Genomic DNA, 16928 nt, shown 5'->3' on the forward strand with positions numbered 1-16928 from the left:
TGTCCACGCCGATCAACGTGCTCCATCTACACTCATCCCACCTGCCAACACGTGGCCCATAACCATCTAAACCCATCCTATCCCTTTACCTGCCCAAATGTCTCTTAAATGTTATGATAGTACCTGCCTCAAGTACCTCCCCTGGCAGCTCATTCCATTTACCCTCCACCCCTTGTGTAACAAAAAAAGGTTACCCCTCAAGTCCCCCCCACACCCTAAGCCTATGTCCTCTGGTTCTTGAACCCCTACTCTGGGCAAAAGACTCGTTGTGTAGGTTCTGCTCTTGTTAGAATTCCCAAATTGCAACACATCACGTTTCTCTGCATTGAATTCCATCAACTGTTCCTTAGCCCACCCGCTGCAACTTTTCACAACCATCTTCACTATCTGAAATACCAGCCACTTTAGAAATACCAGCCACTTTAGTGTCATCTGCAAACTTGCTACTCATGCCTTGTACGTTCTCATCCAAATCGTTTATATAAATGACAAACAGCAGTAGGCCCAGTGCCGAACCTTAAGATGCATCACTAGTCATCGGCCTCTAGTCTGAAAAAAAAAACAACCTTTCCCCATCACCGTCTGCCACCTTCCATGAAGCCATTTGTCTATCCATTCAGCATATCTCTCATTGGAGCCCTTGCAATCTAAACTTCCAGAGCAGCCTACCATGCGGAACCTTGTCAAATGCCTTGCTGAAATCCATTAATGCAATGTCTACAGCTCTGCCCTCATAAACCTTTTTGATCACATCTTCATAAAAACTCAATCAGATCCATGAGACAATATCTCCCACATACAAAACCACGCTGACTCTTTAATCAGCCCTTGTCCATCTAAATGCATGTATATCTTATCCCTTAGAATACTCTCCAGTAACTTTCCAACCACAGATGTTAGGCTCACTGGCCTATAGTTCCCAGACTTTTCCCTGCAGCCCTTCTTAATTAGGGGCACTATATTTACAACCTTCCAGTCTTCTGCTAGGTATAGAAGTGAGATCGACCGATTGACCAAATGGTGCCAGCACAATAACCTGGCTCTCAACACCAGCAAAACCAAGGAACTGATTGGGGACTTTGGAAGGGGTAGGATAGGGACCCACAATCCCATTTATATCAATGGGACGATGGTGGAAAGGGTCAATAACTTCAAATTCCTGTGTGTGCATGTTTCCGAAGATCTTTCCTGATCCCAGCACACTGACGCAATTATAAAGAAAGCACATCAGAGTCTCTACTTCCTAAGAAGATTACGGAGAGTCGGTATGTCAAAGAGGACTCTCACGAACTTCTACAGGTGCACAGTAGAGAGCACAATGACTGGTTGCATCGTGGCTTGGTTCGGCAACTTGAGCGTCCAGAAGCGGAAAAGAATGCAGAAAGTTGTGACCACTGCCCAGTCCATCATCGACTCTGACCTCCCCACCGTCAAAGGGATCTATCGCAGTCGCTGCCTCAAAAAGGCTGCCAACATCATCAAGGACCCTCACCATCCTGGCTGCACACTCATCTCTCTGATGCCGTCAGGTAGAAGGTACAGGAGCCTGAAATCTGATACATCCAGGTTCAGGAACAGGGGCTTCCCCACAGCCATCAGGCTATTAAACTCGCCATCAAACTAACTCTGAACTATAACAGCCTATTGCACTTTATCTGTTTATTTATGTGTGTGTATATATGGCCTATGCTAATGTAGACACACTGAACTGTTCTGTATTTATGCTTACTATATACTGTTGTGCTGCAGCAAGCAAGAATTTCATTGTCCTATCTGGGACACATGACACTAAACTCTCTTGACTTGACTCACTCGTATTTAATGTCTTGTGAATGTGAGAACATGTGGAGCTTGCATGAACTTTTCAGTTGTGCTTGGCAAAACACTGCACATTACTCTCTCTCCCCTTTTCCTTTTCACAGGCTCCTATGGTTGTCGCAGAACGTACTACTGATGACTACAAGAAGATGGGCACATTCTTCGGGGAAATCAATAAATGTCTAGTCAACATTGGCTTCTCGCGGATACCATTTGGGACTCGTGTTGTGGAGCCAGTCGTAATGGTTTTCTTTTGGGTTCTGCTGGGATTCCTTGGACTACAAGCGTTATCTTTGGTGGGTGCTCTCTGCCTTGTTATTATTTTCATCCAAGAATAAAAGATGCCCGAAGAATGTACTTGAAATTCACTTTTCTACTTTGTACGTTATATAATTATGTTCAGAATTTGTATTGATGTGAATATGAATATTTATTATTTGGATATATAATATTCAAAAAGAACTTTAAAGTATTGCTATGTACCAACTTTTTAAAGCTTTTTTAATCTTTGCAAAAAAAAGTGTACTGTATATAAGTGTACAATATTGACAAGGCTGTGGCTGAAATGCAATATTTTTAATGAACATTTCATTTTGGACACCATGTGAATTTTTTTTTGTGGAGAAAACTCAGGGCATGAAGAATGAAATAGTTGCCAAATTATTCATGGGTAAAAGTCTTGATTATTGTAAAGTTATTCTCACTGTAAACTTTTTAAGCAAAGCCTTGGCTTTAGCAACAGATGTGTCTTTGGATTCTTCTGTAGCACACTAAAGTGAAGAGTTACTTGAAATGTTTTTCTCATGCCAACTTTGATTTCATTGGTATTCTTGAAACTGCTGAGCAATACATGGATATTTAAAATAAAAACATTTGTAGCAAAAAAACCCACAGTCGCTTTGTATGCCTTGATTTATATCGTTTCTCTTCCAATTGTCCTTTTTTCTGTGAAGCAATGCTCTAGCTTCACAAATCAACATTGAGAGAAGAATATATATTAGGTGGTGTGTATATGGACAAGCTGCCATGGTAGAGACAAGTACAATTGTGACATTCAAAAGACATATCAACGGGGATATGGATAAGAAAGGTTTGGAGGGATATGGGCCAGGGGGAGGTATGTGGTGATGATGATGATAATTTCTTGTCACTTGTAACTAGGTACAGTAAAATTCTTTTTTTTTTTTTGCATACAAAGGAGACGGTCATCACTAAGATGCTGACAAAGATACAAAATGTACTCCCTGCTTCCTTAACACCCCCCCCCCCCCCCCCCACCGTCGGATCGCGACACCACCCCTCCCCCCCACGCCAAATCCATCTTTGATCTCAGCGGCGACACCGGACTACGACCCCAACCAGCTCCGACCTTGACCTGACCAACTCCAACCTTGACCTGACCCGCTCCAACCTTGACCTGACCCACTCTGACCTTGACCTGAACTCGACCCGACCTCGACCTGGCCTCGACTCGACCCACTCCGATCTCGACCTGACCCGCTCCAACCTTGAGGCTCCGACCTCGACTAACTCGCTCATTCTACTCTAAGTGTATGATTGAGGTGTGAGGCTATAATAGTAAGATTAAACGAGAACTTACCAGTTTGAAGTTTGATCTGTATTTTATGAGGAGTTACGATGAGGGACTACGTGAAGAACCCGTCCAGTACGCATGCGCGGCATACTTCAAAGCAGCGGTGTGGAATCACAGATAGACACAGTTATTGAAGTAAACATAGTAAAGATAAGGAGACATCAGTTTATGAATTTGACCCATATTAATGAGGGTTGGAGCAGAGGGCACGTAATCCCTCATCGTAACACCTCATAAAATACAGATCAAACTTCAAACTGGTAAGTTCTCGTTTAATCTTACTATTTTACTTCGGAGTCACGTGAGTGACTACGTGAAGATTTCAAAGCTCTGTGATTTCAAACCATGTAACAGTTATTACTACATCACTGCCGAAGTCTTTGAGGGAGGAAGTGTGTTATCGTAATCAACCAATGAATCTGTTTGTAGAAAAACACAATGGTATTTTTTACAATAACAATGAAGAAATTTAAAATGCTCCCCTGGGCTTAATTTAAATATTTGCAGACTGGAATATTTCCTGCAAATAAAACGGGTTTTGTCAACAGCTTATAATAAATTTTTCTGAACGTTTTACCCCCACCATCCTGCTGTAGCCAGGATGTGGTTTATAGGCACGTCCATTCTTTTTGCCGTTGACGTGGAAGCTTGTCCTGTGGAATGAACTTTGAACATGTTAGTTTTATCCCAGCAGCTTTAGTACCTGCTTGAGCCATCCCGAAATGGCTCGTTACCCGACCACAAGGTTTTTTTGTGACTGACCCACAAGGCTTTTCATCTCCCTCGAATATTTAGGTTGTGTCTATGTAGGATAATAGGGTCATGGCACATTACCGTGTTTCTGGCGGGTAAGCCCGGATTCCACGACTGGATTAGGTGTTCCTGGTCTGCTCTGTTTGACCATTCCCTGGACAATGATAGAGATCTGGTCTGGAGCTGTGAGCATGGTGTCCAGTTGCAATAGGAGTAGTGACTGGACCCTCTGTGCAGCTCCAAGTGCCATCAACATGTGTGTTTAGAGCATAGATGGTTCAGGTTGAGGGATCTGGCTGGTGGGCATCCCCTGAGGTATGGCAGTACCACACTGACATCCCATATATGGGTGTACCTGGTCTAGGGGTTTAGAGTTGTAATACCCTTCATAGATTTACCACCAGCCAGTGGGACCCCATGGCCTGTTGTCCTGGAGCTGGTTTTGAAAAGACAGGCAGGGCAATTCTAGCTGTGTTGATGGTACTGTAGCCGAATCCTTTATCATGGTGAAGGTTCACCAGGAATTCCAGTACGTAGTAACTGTAGCGGTTGAGTAGGTGGTCCCTGTATCCAAGCAGTACTTCTCCCATATATTGATGCTGGACAAGTGCTGTAGTCCAGTGGATGTTCAGAGGGATGCTGACATGGTGTCGACGGTTCGTTATGATAATCCCAGTCCCAGAAGTGGTTTGTGCAGAATCTGCAACCCAGGAGCTTGATTTTCCCATGGCACGGATGGCTTGTGCCCGACTCCGAGTGTTAATAATTCTGGGTCACTGGGGAATACCATCGAAGTTTCAACAACCATGTTATGGAGTATTGGGAACCATGGCTGCGTAGGCCAGTCGGGTACTATCAAAAATACCTGAAGCAGAGTCCATTTGTACTGTGCGTAGTCCCCGACTGATGAGGCAGAAGGGAAGAAATACATAGAAAAATAATTTCCCCAATCCAGCGCGAACGCATTTGCTGCTGCTGCCTCAGGGTCTGGTTCCCAAGCGACATACATAGGTACCTGGTGATTTAGCGTTGATGCAAATAATCGATATCTGGCGTGTCATATAGCTTGATAGTTTTAGTGAAACTTTTTTATAAAAACATCTAATCGATGTTGTCATTAAATTTATGTGACCTGGTGTCTGTCACTGTATTTAGCTTACCTGGCAGGTAAGTTGCTGATAGTCAAATACGTCTTTGGACACACCATTGCCAAATTGTGTTGACCAACTTGTCGCATGATACCGACTTTATGCCGCCCATATGGTTAATGTAGGCCACCACCGTAGTATAGTCTATTTATAACCGTACATGCAAGTGCTTTAAATCCATAAAATTCACCCAAACATTTTTAGATAATTAATGCCCAGTGTAAGTGGTAACCCCACCACTGTCGTTCTGATATTACTTCAGTGGGTAACTTCATGAGACGCTCAATGACGACCTGTATGTCGTTTTTGATACTAAGGTCCGAATTATGTAGCCAGAAATGCTACCATTTTCCCAATTACTCTGTTACTTGTCGAGTAGTTGGTAGTTTGTTGACCATTAATTTGTTGCATGTTTGTGCCAATTCAACTATGTTGTCTCTTGGCAACATTATAGTCACGTAGACTGAATTAATTATGAAGCCCAAGATAGTCCAAGAAAGAGGATGGCTTCAACTTAGATTTATCTGGATGCAAGACAAACCCCAGGGTTCCGAATAACTGTTTGTTAGTTAAACAGTTAACAAAATCAAATTCATGGCCTTACCTAGCATATAGGATATCGCCAAGACATGCCATGACAATATGTTTTTGTCTTCTGAATATTGCCAGAGCTGGTTTTAATGTCTGGCCAACTCTCTTGGGCTGATGTGAGCCCATTGGATAACACTTTAGACTGCTATAGCTGCGGCATCCAGATAAATTTCAGGTATCTGCGATGATCCTAGTGAATGATACTAAATGGTAAACATCTTTAAGATGAATGCTTGCCATAAAGTATTCTATGGAATTTGGTTGTTTGGCAGTAACAACCGTTCCATTTTGAAATGTATATACTTAACAGACATATTTAGTGAAATAAAGTCAATGATGATACGACATCCACCATCTTTTTTGGGTTTAGTTTTTTGAATATATTTGCAAGGGTTCAAGTTTCCCCATGATGTCCCTTTCTTTAACAAAGAGGGGGGAAAAACCCCTCTGGGGTGAATGTTGACCTGGTGGATTTTTCTAGTGTGAATTGTATTCACTAATGCCATTGAGTATATACTATCACTCGTGATAGACTCCCATGTTAGTATTGCTCTGTACACTGGAAAGACCAGACCCACCTACCTCCATGGTTGTGGGTATTCTTCTGTTTCCTATGGTCCAATGAATGTTGCACGTCGTCTGACGTGACGGTGACGTTGGGGGGTGGCACATTTTCCAGGGGGTCCGCTCCGGGCCCTGGTCTAAGGAAGACTTTCGGGGATAGATGCGGCCCCAAGCTTTCATCAGTCCGATATGGTAGACGTTGACTGATGGATGCGGTAGGGTGCTGCTGCATAGGAATTACTGTTTTTGGTTACTCGTCCTCTCTCTTCACGAGGGGTTCCCACGTAGCTGTCCACTACACCTAGCAGCTCTTCCTGTTCCTGCACCCTTGCATACTCCCGAGATCTTCAGCCATTGCCCCTGTTCTTGACCAGCCCAGCCCTGGTCACCAAAGCTCCTCTGGGAAGGAGAGAGCAATGGACAGTGCAGAAACACTGTGGAGGGAGTGCCTGACCTCCCTCTGCGAGAGCACCCCCCTGGGGCGCATCTCGCTGGAGCTCCTGCTCCAAGAGCCGCTCCTGCAGCTCAGGCGGCTGTCTCTCCCCCTCCTGGGTGGAGAGACGTCCCCGTCCGATGTCGGAACCACCGGCCGGTTCTTGCATATACATCCAGCCCGCTGCTCAGGCGCTAGCGGGGCTGGGCTCGGTCGCGGTGTCGGGGTAGCGGACCGCCCGGTAAGCGGTCCTACCGCCTGTTGCTGTCCCCGCAATGAAGACGCTCCTCCGTGGTCGAGCGGGCAGGTGCAGGCGGCTGTCTTTCCACCTGGGGGTGGAAAAAACGTCCCGTCCTACGAGTCGGAACCACCGGCCCGACGCCTCCGTGGCGTTCTTCCCAGCCCGCTGCTGAGGCGCTGACGGGATGGGCTTGGCGCAGTGTCGGGAGCGGAGCGCTGGTTAGCGGTCCTGCCGCGGTGATGCTGCCCCCGCGATGGAACGGTCTTCCGTGGAGTCGAGCGGGGGCAGGACTGCACCGTTGTTGCCCCCTGGATGAAGGTGAGTCATGCGGGGACAGGTCTCCCTCGTTGCTGCCCCCGCGAGAATGGGCTCGAGCGGGGACAGGTCTCTCTCTCACCGTTGCCGCCCCTGTGTGGAGTGGCACCGGCACCGGCACAGCTCCCTGTCCGTGGACCGCAGCGTGTGCGGTCCTGGTGGCGTCTTTCCCCCCCCCTTCCGCGAACGGAACACTCCTTCCCCGGAGTCCAAGGGGGCCGCTTGCGTGTGGAGTGGCACCGGCACAGCTCCCTGTCCGTGGACCGCAGTCCTACGGGGAACAAACAGACGCGAGGGGCTGTTAGAGTGAAGGTAAGTACTTACCTAAAGCTTCGTCTTTCAGGTTGTAGCGGGAGCCCTGACTCCCGCCTGCCGCTGTTGCCTGCTGAAACGTAATGCCGCGCATGCGTACTGGACGGGTTCTTCACGTAGTCACACACGTGACTCCGAAGTAAAATTGTTGGTGTATGTTGACATGTGGGGCTAGTTCGGTGAGGCAGCTTGGGCAACATGAAAGAGTTGTTCCAAATGGACCTGTTTCTATGCTGTATAGCTCTATTACTCTCACGTGGAATGAAGAGAGCACATTTGGGAAACAATGCCACAACAGCAGTATATAAATGGGGTGACAGTGTAAATTGATGACATTTATGATGACATTTATTAATTATTCATTATTATGACATTTACAAAATACATTTATGTTGGAAAATTGCAACATGATCATATTGAGTCACATAGCAAGGCACCAGGCCCTTTGGTCCACAGAGATTGTGTAAGCCAGGAGTGGGGAACCTGCGGCCTTAAGCCCGCATGCGGCCTTCTAGGCCATTAAGTGCGGCCTTTTGAATGAATCCAAATTTTGTAGAACAAATCCTTTTTTTTATTTTTTAAATCAATATGTTTTTGTTCGTCTTTATTTTAATCTTAAAATAAACGTATTTAAAATATCAAAGAGTAAAAGAAGATTCAACAAAATAATGCTCCCTGACTTTTGAATGAATCCAATTTCGAATGAAACTTTCCAATCAGGTTTCAGGGCCCACCACAGCACAAGAGTCTGTCTTGTTGAAGGTACATAATGACCTATTCCTCACCATTGACTCTGGCAACTGTGCAATCCTGCTTCTTCTCGACCTCAGCGCTGTATTTGATACTGTTGACCACACCATCCTAATTGACCGTCTCCAGTACTGGGTTGGTATTGATGGCACTGCGCTGAGCTGATACATCTCCTACCTCAAAGATAGGAGTTTCTCTACAAACATAGGCAACTCTTTCTCCTCCCCAGCTAGCCTTTGCTGTGGGGTTCCACATGGCTCCATTCTAGGCCCCCTCTTCTCCCTGTATATGCTCCCCTTAGGCCAAGTCATTCAAAGGCACGGCATTTCCTTCCACTGCTATGCAGACGATACACAGCTCTATCTCCCCCTGAAACCCAAGAACCACTGCCTCGAGGATATAAAGTGTTGGATGGCCCAGAACTTCCTCCAACTAAACAAGAGTAAGTCTGAGGTCATCCTTCTCGGCCCCTCGGACTCCATCAAAACGGTAGCAGGCAGCCTTGGAAGCCTTACCCCATTACTCAAACCTCACGTCAAAAACCTTGCCGTGATATCTGACTCCGCGTTGAAATTTGACAAACAAGTCAATGCCGTGGTAAAAGCTAGCTTCTTCCAGCTTCGGATGATAGCTTAAAATAAAACCATTCCTCCAATTTGACGACCTTGAAAAGATCATCCACTCATTTATCTCCTCCTGCCTTGATTACTGCAACTCCCTTTACACTGGCATCAGCCAATCATCCCTGTCCTGCCTACAATTGGTCCAAAATGCCGCAGCGAGACTCCTGACGGGCACCCGAAAAAGAGACCACATCACCCCGATTCTGGCCTCTCTCCACCGGCTCCCTGTGCGGTTCCGAATCAATTTCAAGTTCCTTCTTTATGTCTACAAAGCCCTTAGCGGGCTCGCCCTCACCTACATCAAAAATCTGCTTACCCACCATACCACCTCTAGGTCCCTCAAATCGGCCGACTTGGAATTACTGACCATCCCGCGGTCTAGGCATAAGCTCAGGGGCGACTGCGCTTTTGCGGTTGCAGCTCCTAGACTATGGAACAGCATCCCTCTTCCCATCAGAACTGGTCCCTCCATCAACTCTTTTAAGTCTAGACTTAAAACTTATTTCTACTCTCAAGTCTTTCTTGAGGTCCTCTGAGGGAGCGCTGTATGTATGTATCTATGTATGTATTGTTGATCTATGTAGCACTGTTTGCAGCACATTAGTACCTGCACTAATGTAAAGCACTTTGGTCAACGAGAGTTGTTTTTAAATGTGCTATAGAAATAAAATTGACTTGACTTGACTGACGGCCACAATTAAAACATTAGTAAGTCATGAGGGCTATTTTAACACCTGTTATGCTCATGATTCAGTTCTAATGCGACTCTAGAATGTACGTTAACCGCCCTGCCTGACTGGTGCCACCACCACCTGAGGCTTGTTGACAAGAGGGAAGGTGGAGAGTCCGCAGACCATCCAGTCTTCAGTATTATCAACTTTTTATAGCGCTGCATGTGGCTTTCCATTTGAAGTTGAATTTGAGAATAGTTAAACCATGTATTGGTTTGACTTTTTTTTAAATTCTGTCTGCCTAACAGCCCATCATGTCAAAGAAAACCAAGAGAACGCTGAGGGAAGAAAGTTTTTAATGAGGATTGGGAACTGCAATATTATCTTGTTTCTGCTAAAGATAAGATGATTTGATTACTTTGTAATACTGCAATATCAACATTAAAGAAATCCAATGCTCATCAGCATTATGCTACTCATAAGGGCCACAAATATTCCAAATTAGAGAGTGAGGCGTGAAAGGTTGCATTGCAGAAATTAAAAGATGAAAAGCAACGGTATAGGCAGTTATTTCAAGCAGCGGTAAGACCCGGAAATAATGCTACTGTAGCGACTTATATAGTAGCCTATATACTCGACGGGGGGGGGGGAGCCATTTAGCGATGTAGAAATTCTAAAAGAATGCATTGTCGAAGTTGTAGGATGCTTAACCCCCGATAAGGATTCAAAGTACAAACATCTGCCTCTTTCAAGGAGAGCTATAACTGATCGACAGTGTGAATTAGCCCTCAACGTAACAGAACAACTTCACGCAATACTCTGAAAGGAAAATATATTATTCAATCGCTTTGGATGAATCAACTGTTACTACTGACTCGGCACAGGTTTTATACTTCATTCGGGCCATAACAGAAGATTCTTATTCACTAATAATCCCATCCTTTAGCGCCTGGGCCATTGGCTTTTATGCATTGGCATTTCCAGTGCTCATCAAAATATTCAAATGTATTGAGAGTACCTTCCTTCCTCATCCAACTGCAAGAACGTGTTCTGGATTTGAGTCATTCTCTGAACACAAGAATTCTTCCTCAAATCTACAAATCAGTTTCCACACTTTGACTGACTCTATGACTCTATGTACCACTTACAATAAAAACCTGTGACCATTAATTATCGATACCACCTGAAGACACCTCTCACTATGCAATCTACCCATGGCCCTCAGTCTTGTACACCTCATCCGGGACGGTCTTCAAATCTGAGCCCAGCCTGTCCCTCCGCAGTGGAAGAATTCCATCCCAGGCAATGTCCTGGGAGGGTAACATGGAACAGCTATATGGGCAGCTTCCTCACAATTCCAGCAACCTGGGTCAGATCCTTACCTCCAATACTGCCTGTGTAGAGTTGGCATGTTCTCCGTGATTACTTGGTTTTTCTAAGTGCTCCATTTTACCACAACATTTGAATGATGTGTGCGTTGATGGGTGAATTGGCCACCACATATTGTCTGTAGTGTGTCGGTAAGTGATAGAGCCTGCGGAAATGTTGATGAAATCTTTGCACACACTCCACTGAAATCACCCGCTTCCTATAATGTCTCGACCAGATTTGCATGTGACCGCGTACAGCTATGGCCTAACAAGTGATTTGCTGTAAAACCCTGTTATCTGGCATGCTTGGGAATTTAGTTACACCCAGGACTATTGGATGATAATCTTAATAATATGTAAGCACACCTATAATTCCTATTTTTGATGCACTGTAAAATAATAAATGGCCTGGTGAACCACAGTGAGTTGAAAGAGAGCATGGTAATTGGGTTCCCCGGATATGGGAATCATCACCCATTAGAGCCAGATGTCAAACTCTCAGGATTGCCAGGTCATGGAGTGAATATTCAGTGTTTTACAGTATATAGTTGCAGCATAGCCTCCCTCCTCATTACTTCCTAGATTCCTAATGTTCCAATAAACTGCGAGAGGGATTTTTTTACCCTCTCCCAGAGGTCGGATGGGCCGAATGGCCTGATTATACTGTCACTTACGACCCCCCCTCCCCTCCTTCACATTTCTTCCCTGTGCACCACCTGGATCCACGTCCATTGCTTCCACTAAACTCCCTCATCCTCTCAACCCCCCCACCTTTACCTACATCACTTCCTCTGGCCTCATGCCTCTTCTCTCCTTATTTTACCTGCATTTGTTTCTCCTTTTTTTTATCTCTGTTCTTTGTCCACCCATCTGCAATTAACCCCCTTCACCTGGATCCAACTATCTCCTTCTTTTCTTCTAGCTTTCTCCTCCCTCCTCTTCTTAGCAAGTCCACATCACAAGATTAGACATTGTTCAGCCAGAACTGAACACACTTCTCTGCATCTGCATACAATGGCGTCTTGCGCTTCTTGTGCTCGTGTGTCGTGGTGGAAAGATTGGTGGGAACAATGCCACGACGTGAACGCTCTTTCCTTGACCCCTCCTCCCTAGGTAAATCAGCCTAAAGGAGGGTCCCGTCCTGAAATGCTTCCCATCCATGCTCTCCGAAGGTGTTGCCTGACCTGCTGGGTTACTCCAGCACTTTGTGTTTTTTGCTGAAGGTTCCAGCATCTGCAGTTCCTGGTGTCCACAAGAGAAATGCAACAAGTTGAGCAATATCTGTGGCGGCAAAGGAATGGTCAATGATTCCGGTTGAGCCCCTGCATCAAGACTGGGAATGTATTTGGAAGATGGTCATTATAAAGAGGTAAGGGGAGGGTAAGTCAGGTTGGTGGCTCGGGTGGAATCTAGTGGCATGCAGGACTCAGGAACTCCTTGTGTCCGTGTGCATTGTGTATATCCTTGCCTTATTAATCTTAACATTGTTCGAACTTCAGATCCAGCTGCCCTTTCGCTTCTCCTCTTACAAATTCATCAGCATTATTCTCTAGATAAAGACTACTTTACTGTCAATAATGTTGTCATTTTTTAGTTTAGTTTAGAGATACAGAGCGGAAACAGGCCCTTTCGGCCCACCGGGTCCACGCCAACCAGCGATCCCCGCACATTAACACTATCCCATACCCACTAGGGACATTTTTTTCATTTACCAAGCCAATTCGCCCACAAACCTGTACGTCTTTGGCGTGTGGGAGGAAACCGACGATCTCGTAGAAAACCCACATAGATCACCGGTGAAAACGTACAAACTCCATACAGACAAGCACCCGTTGTCGGAATCGATCCCAAGTCTCCGGTGCTGCCAGCGCTGTAAGGCAGCAACTCTACCGAAGACACAGTCTGTTGTCTCATTTGGTGTATGGTGTCCAAATGGTCTAGAAAGTCTCATGACATACAAATTTATATATGCGTACATATATGCTTCATTATAGCTAATCCGGGTATGCATGCATATTGTGGTTAATTTGGAGAGCTGCTTATATTAAGCTGTTGTGTGAAAATATCTCACTTAGTTTCAGAAACTGATTTAATGTCATGTGGCCAGAGTTTTTGTAAACGTCACTCAGCTGCTATTTTGGTCATGCACTCTTGGAGTGCACGTCTGCCTTAGTCATTCCAATTAATAATCATGCTAGCAATGCCAATAAAAGACTGAGCTCATTAATATTATGAGGATGCAATGGAAATATGTTGCTTACTGGCTATTTGGCCCACAATTAATTTGTCAATGGTTGCTCTTAAAGTCTCTTAAAATTTCACTCTCTGTCTCACTCTGTTCCCTAAAACAGGCAAATCTCAATTAGAGTGTTGAACTTAAATTGCCAGACTGCTTCAAAGTGATCAGAAATTTCCTTGCAAATAAATAATGGGAATACCAAAGTCTTGCACTGAGTTATAGATGCATTATGTGCCCTTCCATCATGTCTTCCCACCATTTGTGACTAAATTTTCCTTCCAACGTCCTGAGAGGAAACTTTTTTACATCAAGGGTGGTGGGTGTAATGGGGCTGTCCCACTGCGGCGACCTAATTGGCGGGTTTAGAAGAGTTTGAAAAAGCGTCATGTTGAAGACCTCCTTTGAGTATGTAGAAGACCTCCTTCGACTATGTTGAAGACTGGCTTCGGGAAAATTGGACACTGGATAGTGGAGAGTGAAGATGAACTCCTTCGATCTCCTTCAACCTCCCTTCGACTATGTTGAAGACTATCTACGACTACCTTCGACTACCTTCGATTACCTTCGACTACCCTCGATTACCTACGAATAACATGCCAACCTACTACGACCTACTTCGACTAAACCTACGATTAAATAAAACATCGATTTTTTTCCATGGCGACCTTTTGTTACTCGCGGGCATTTTTCAACATGTTGAAAAATACGCCGCGACCTAGCTGAGGCCTCGAGTAAGCGGGGACTACTCTCGAGCATGAAGGAGAATTACAAAGACCTCCTAGGACCTGTGTCGACCGTGTTGCGAGTATGAGTCGAGGGCAAACTTTTCTCAACTCGCCAACTAGGTCACCGCAATGGGACAACCCCTTAAGGAACAAGCTGCCAGAGGAGGTAGTTTAGAAATGTACTATTTCAATGTTTAAGAAACAGACAGGTACATGGATCAGATAGGTTTAGGATGGGCCATATGCAGGCAGATGGGACTAGTGTAGATGAGGTATGTTGGTCGGCGTCGGCAAGTTGGGCTGAATGGCCTGTTTCCGTGCTCTATGCCTCTGTGATGACACAGTGATTCACTTGCACTTCCTTTTATTTCCAAATTTTCATTTCAGATTTCCAACATTGGCACTTTTTTAAGTTTTCTGCTTCCGGCCAGTTTGAATAAGACTATGTTTTTGCTCTTCACAGCCGTGACCTGACCTTCCGGCCTTTCCCATTGCACTAAAATAAGAGCAGATGACACTGGAGGTATACATCAGTTCAGGCAGCATAGGCAGAGCGACATCAAGAAGGTTAACATTTCAGGCCCTTCATCGGATGCTGCTTGCTCTACTGAGTGCTTTCAGCATCTTCTCATTCCGTTTCAGATTTCCAACAACTGCACTGTGTATTGCATCTCACAATTCTGGCTTTATGTTCTTTTTATTTCTATGTTTTTTTATCTATTTACACTTTGCCCTGATTGACTGCCTTTACCACCCTCTCTCAATAAACCCTAATGTGCAACATCCCTCTTTCTTCGCCTCCACCCTATCATAGAAACATAGAAAATAGGTGCAGGAGTAGGCCAATCGGCCCTCCGAGCCTGCACCACCATTCAATATGATCATGGCTGATCACACAAAATCAGTGCCACGTTCCTGCTTTTTCCCCCGATAACCCTTGATTCTGTTAACACTAAGAGCTATATCTAACTCTTGAAAACATCCAGTGAACTGGCCTCCACTGCCTTCTGTGGCAGAGAATTCCACAGATTCACAACTCTCTGAAAAGGTTTTTCCTCATCTCAGTCCTAAATGGCCTACTCCTTATTCTTCAACTGTGACCCCTGGTTCTGGACTCCCCCAACATCGGGAACAATTCCCCTGAACCTAGCCTGTCCAATCCATTGAGAATTTTATATGTTTCTATAAGATCTCCTCTCATCTTTCTAAATTCCAGTGAATATCAGCCCAGACGATCCGTTCTTTCCTCATATTGTCAGTCCTGCCATCCCGGGAATTAACCTGGTAAACCTACGCTGCTACCATTGATATTCCTTTTCTTTGCTGCACCCTCCTTCTTCTCCGCGATGCATATTTCTAAATTTACCCTGCTTTAATGCAAGCTCATTAACGCGCAGTGTTAAATCTTTGTCTTGCTCTCCTCAGAAGTTCACCGAGTAGCTGAGCTTTCACACTTCCTGTTTTTATTTCTGACTTGGCGGATCTGAAAGGGAAATTGTGCACTTTTTGTTCCATGTGGTCAGCCATCATTTCAATTTCTATGCCCATAATTGTGTGATTTTATAGAAATCACACTGACCAAGTGCAGACCCGTTGGGTCTGTTCCCCCAACGTGTGGTTGCGGGGGGGGGGGGGGGGGGGGGGGCAAGCGGGTACACCAACACTAACTACCCCCCCCCCCCCCATCCCGCACACACGCTAACTAACCCCCTTGATATATTAATTTGCTCCTTTTACCCCATAACTCCCCTATCCACTGATGTATAGCCCCCAACACTAGAGAGTGAGGGCAGAGAGAGAATGGGGAGAGGCAGAGATAGAGGGGCAGAGACAAGGGCAAGACACAGAGGGAGAGGGGGGTGTAGGGGAGGAGGAGAGGGAGGGTGGGGAGAGAGAGATGGGAGGAGAAAGAGAGGGGAGGAGAGAGAGGGGAAGAGAGGGGGGGGGTTGGGGAGGGGGGGTAGGGGGGAAGAGTAGAGGGGAGAAGGGGGTTTAGAGGAGGGAGGGCGGGGGTGGGGGGGGTAGAGAGAGAGAGAGGGGAGAGAGAGAGACATCCATTCCAACCCCTTTCATGGAGAGCCTCCTTCTCTCAACTCAGGATAAACCTGAACTTGTCTCACTCACTCTGCTACTAATGTCCTTACTCAGGTACAGCCCTCTGAGCCTATCAACACTGTGCCCATCTGCCTATCTTGACACCTGGTTAAGGTATACCTTAATGATAAAACTCTAATCCTTCCTTTCAAATCCATGGTCTAGAACATCCCTATTATTCTTATTTAATTCAAACCTGGAGCCCATTCAAATTAAAAATAAGACATAAAAGTGCTGGATTAACTCAGCTGGTCAGGCAGCATCTCTGGAGGACATAGATGGGTAATGTTTTGAGTCCGAAGAAGGTTCCTGACTCGAAATGTCACCTATCCGTGTCCTGCAGAGGTGCTCCTAATCCATATTTTGTGTGTTCCCATTAAGTGCAATCGGCATTAAATTTGGGTGTTCATTGAAACGATATTAATAAGTAACTTGGGTCTAATCTGCAACTATCAGATGAATCAGATTAATTCTTCGCACACTGCTTCACCATGGGACCTATTGCAAACATAAAGCTTAAGGTTATGCTTCTCAACCCACAGAACACTGCAGCCCATGTGACATACTGATTAAAATAGCTGTTGAAATGTGAAGTTGGTTATACAATCATTACACCTGGACAAATAGATTAACCTGTGGTTTGAAGAGAAAACAACCTGCTATGGATGTGGAAAGTGGTGAAAAGGC

General features: G+C 45.3%; 1 protein-coding gene across 1 annotated transcript in view; it reads left to right on the forward strand.

Annotated features, from left to right (window-relative positions):
* The window catches only part of fam241a (family with sequence similarity 241 member A), a 36062-nt gene extending 33353 nt beyond the window's left edge, over positions 1 to 2709 (forward strand). Inside the window, exon 2 of the mRNA XM_055645567.1 lies at positions 1923 to 2709. Coding sequence (XP_055501542.1) covers positions 1923 to 2156 — 234 coding nt within the window. The 3' untranslated portion in view covers positions 2157 to 2709. The remainder of the gene's footprint in view (positions 1 to 1922) is intronic.
* The last annotated feature ends 14219 nt before the right edge of the window (positions 2710 to 16928 follow it).

This window comes from Leucoraja erinacea, chromosome 1, assembly GCF_028641065.1.
Source record: "Leucoraja erinacea ecotype New England chromosome 1, Leri_hhj_1, whole genome shotgun sequence".
NCBI classification, from domain to species: Eukaryota; Metazoa; Chordata; class Chondrichthyes; order Rajiformes; family Rajidae; genus Leucoraja; species Leucoraja erinaceus.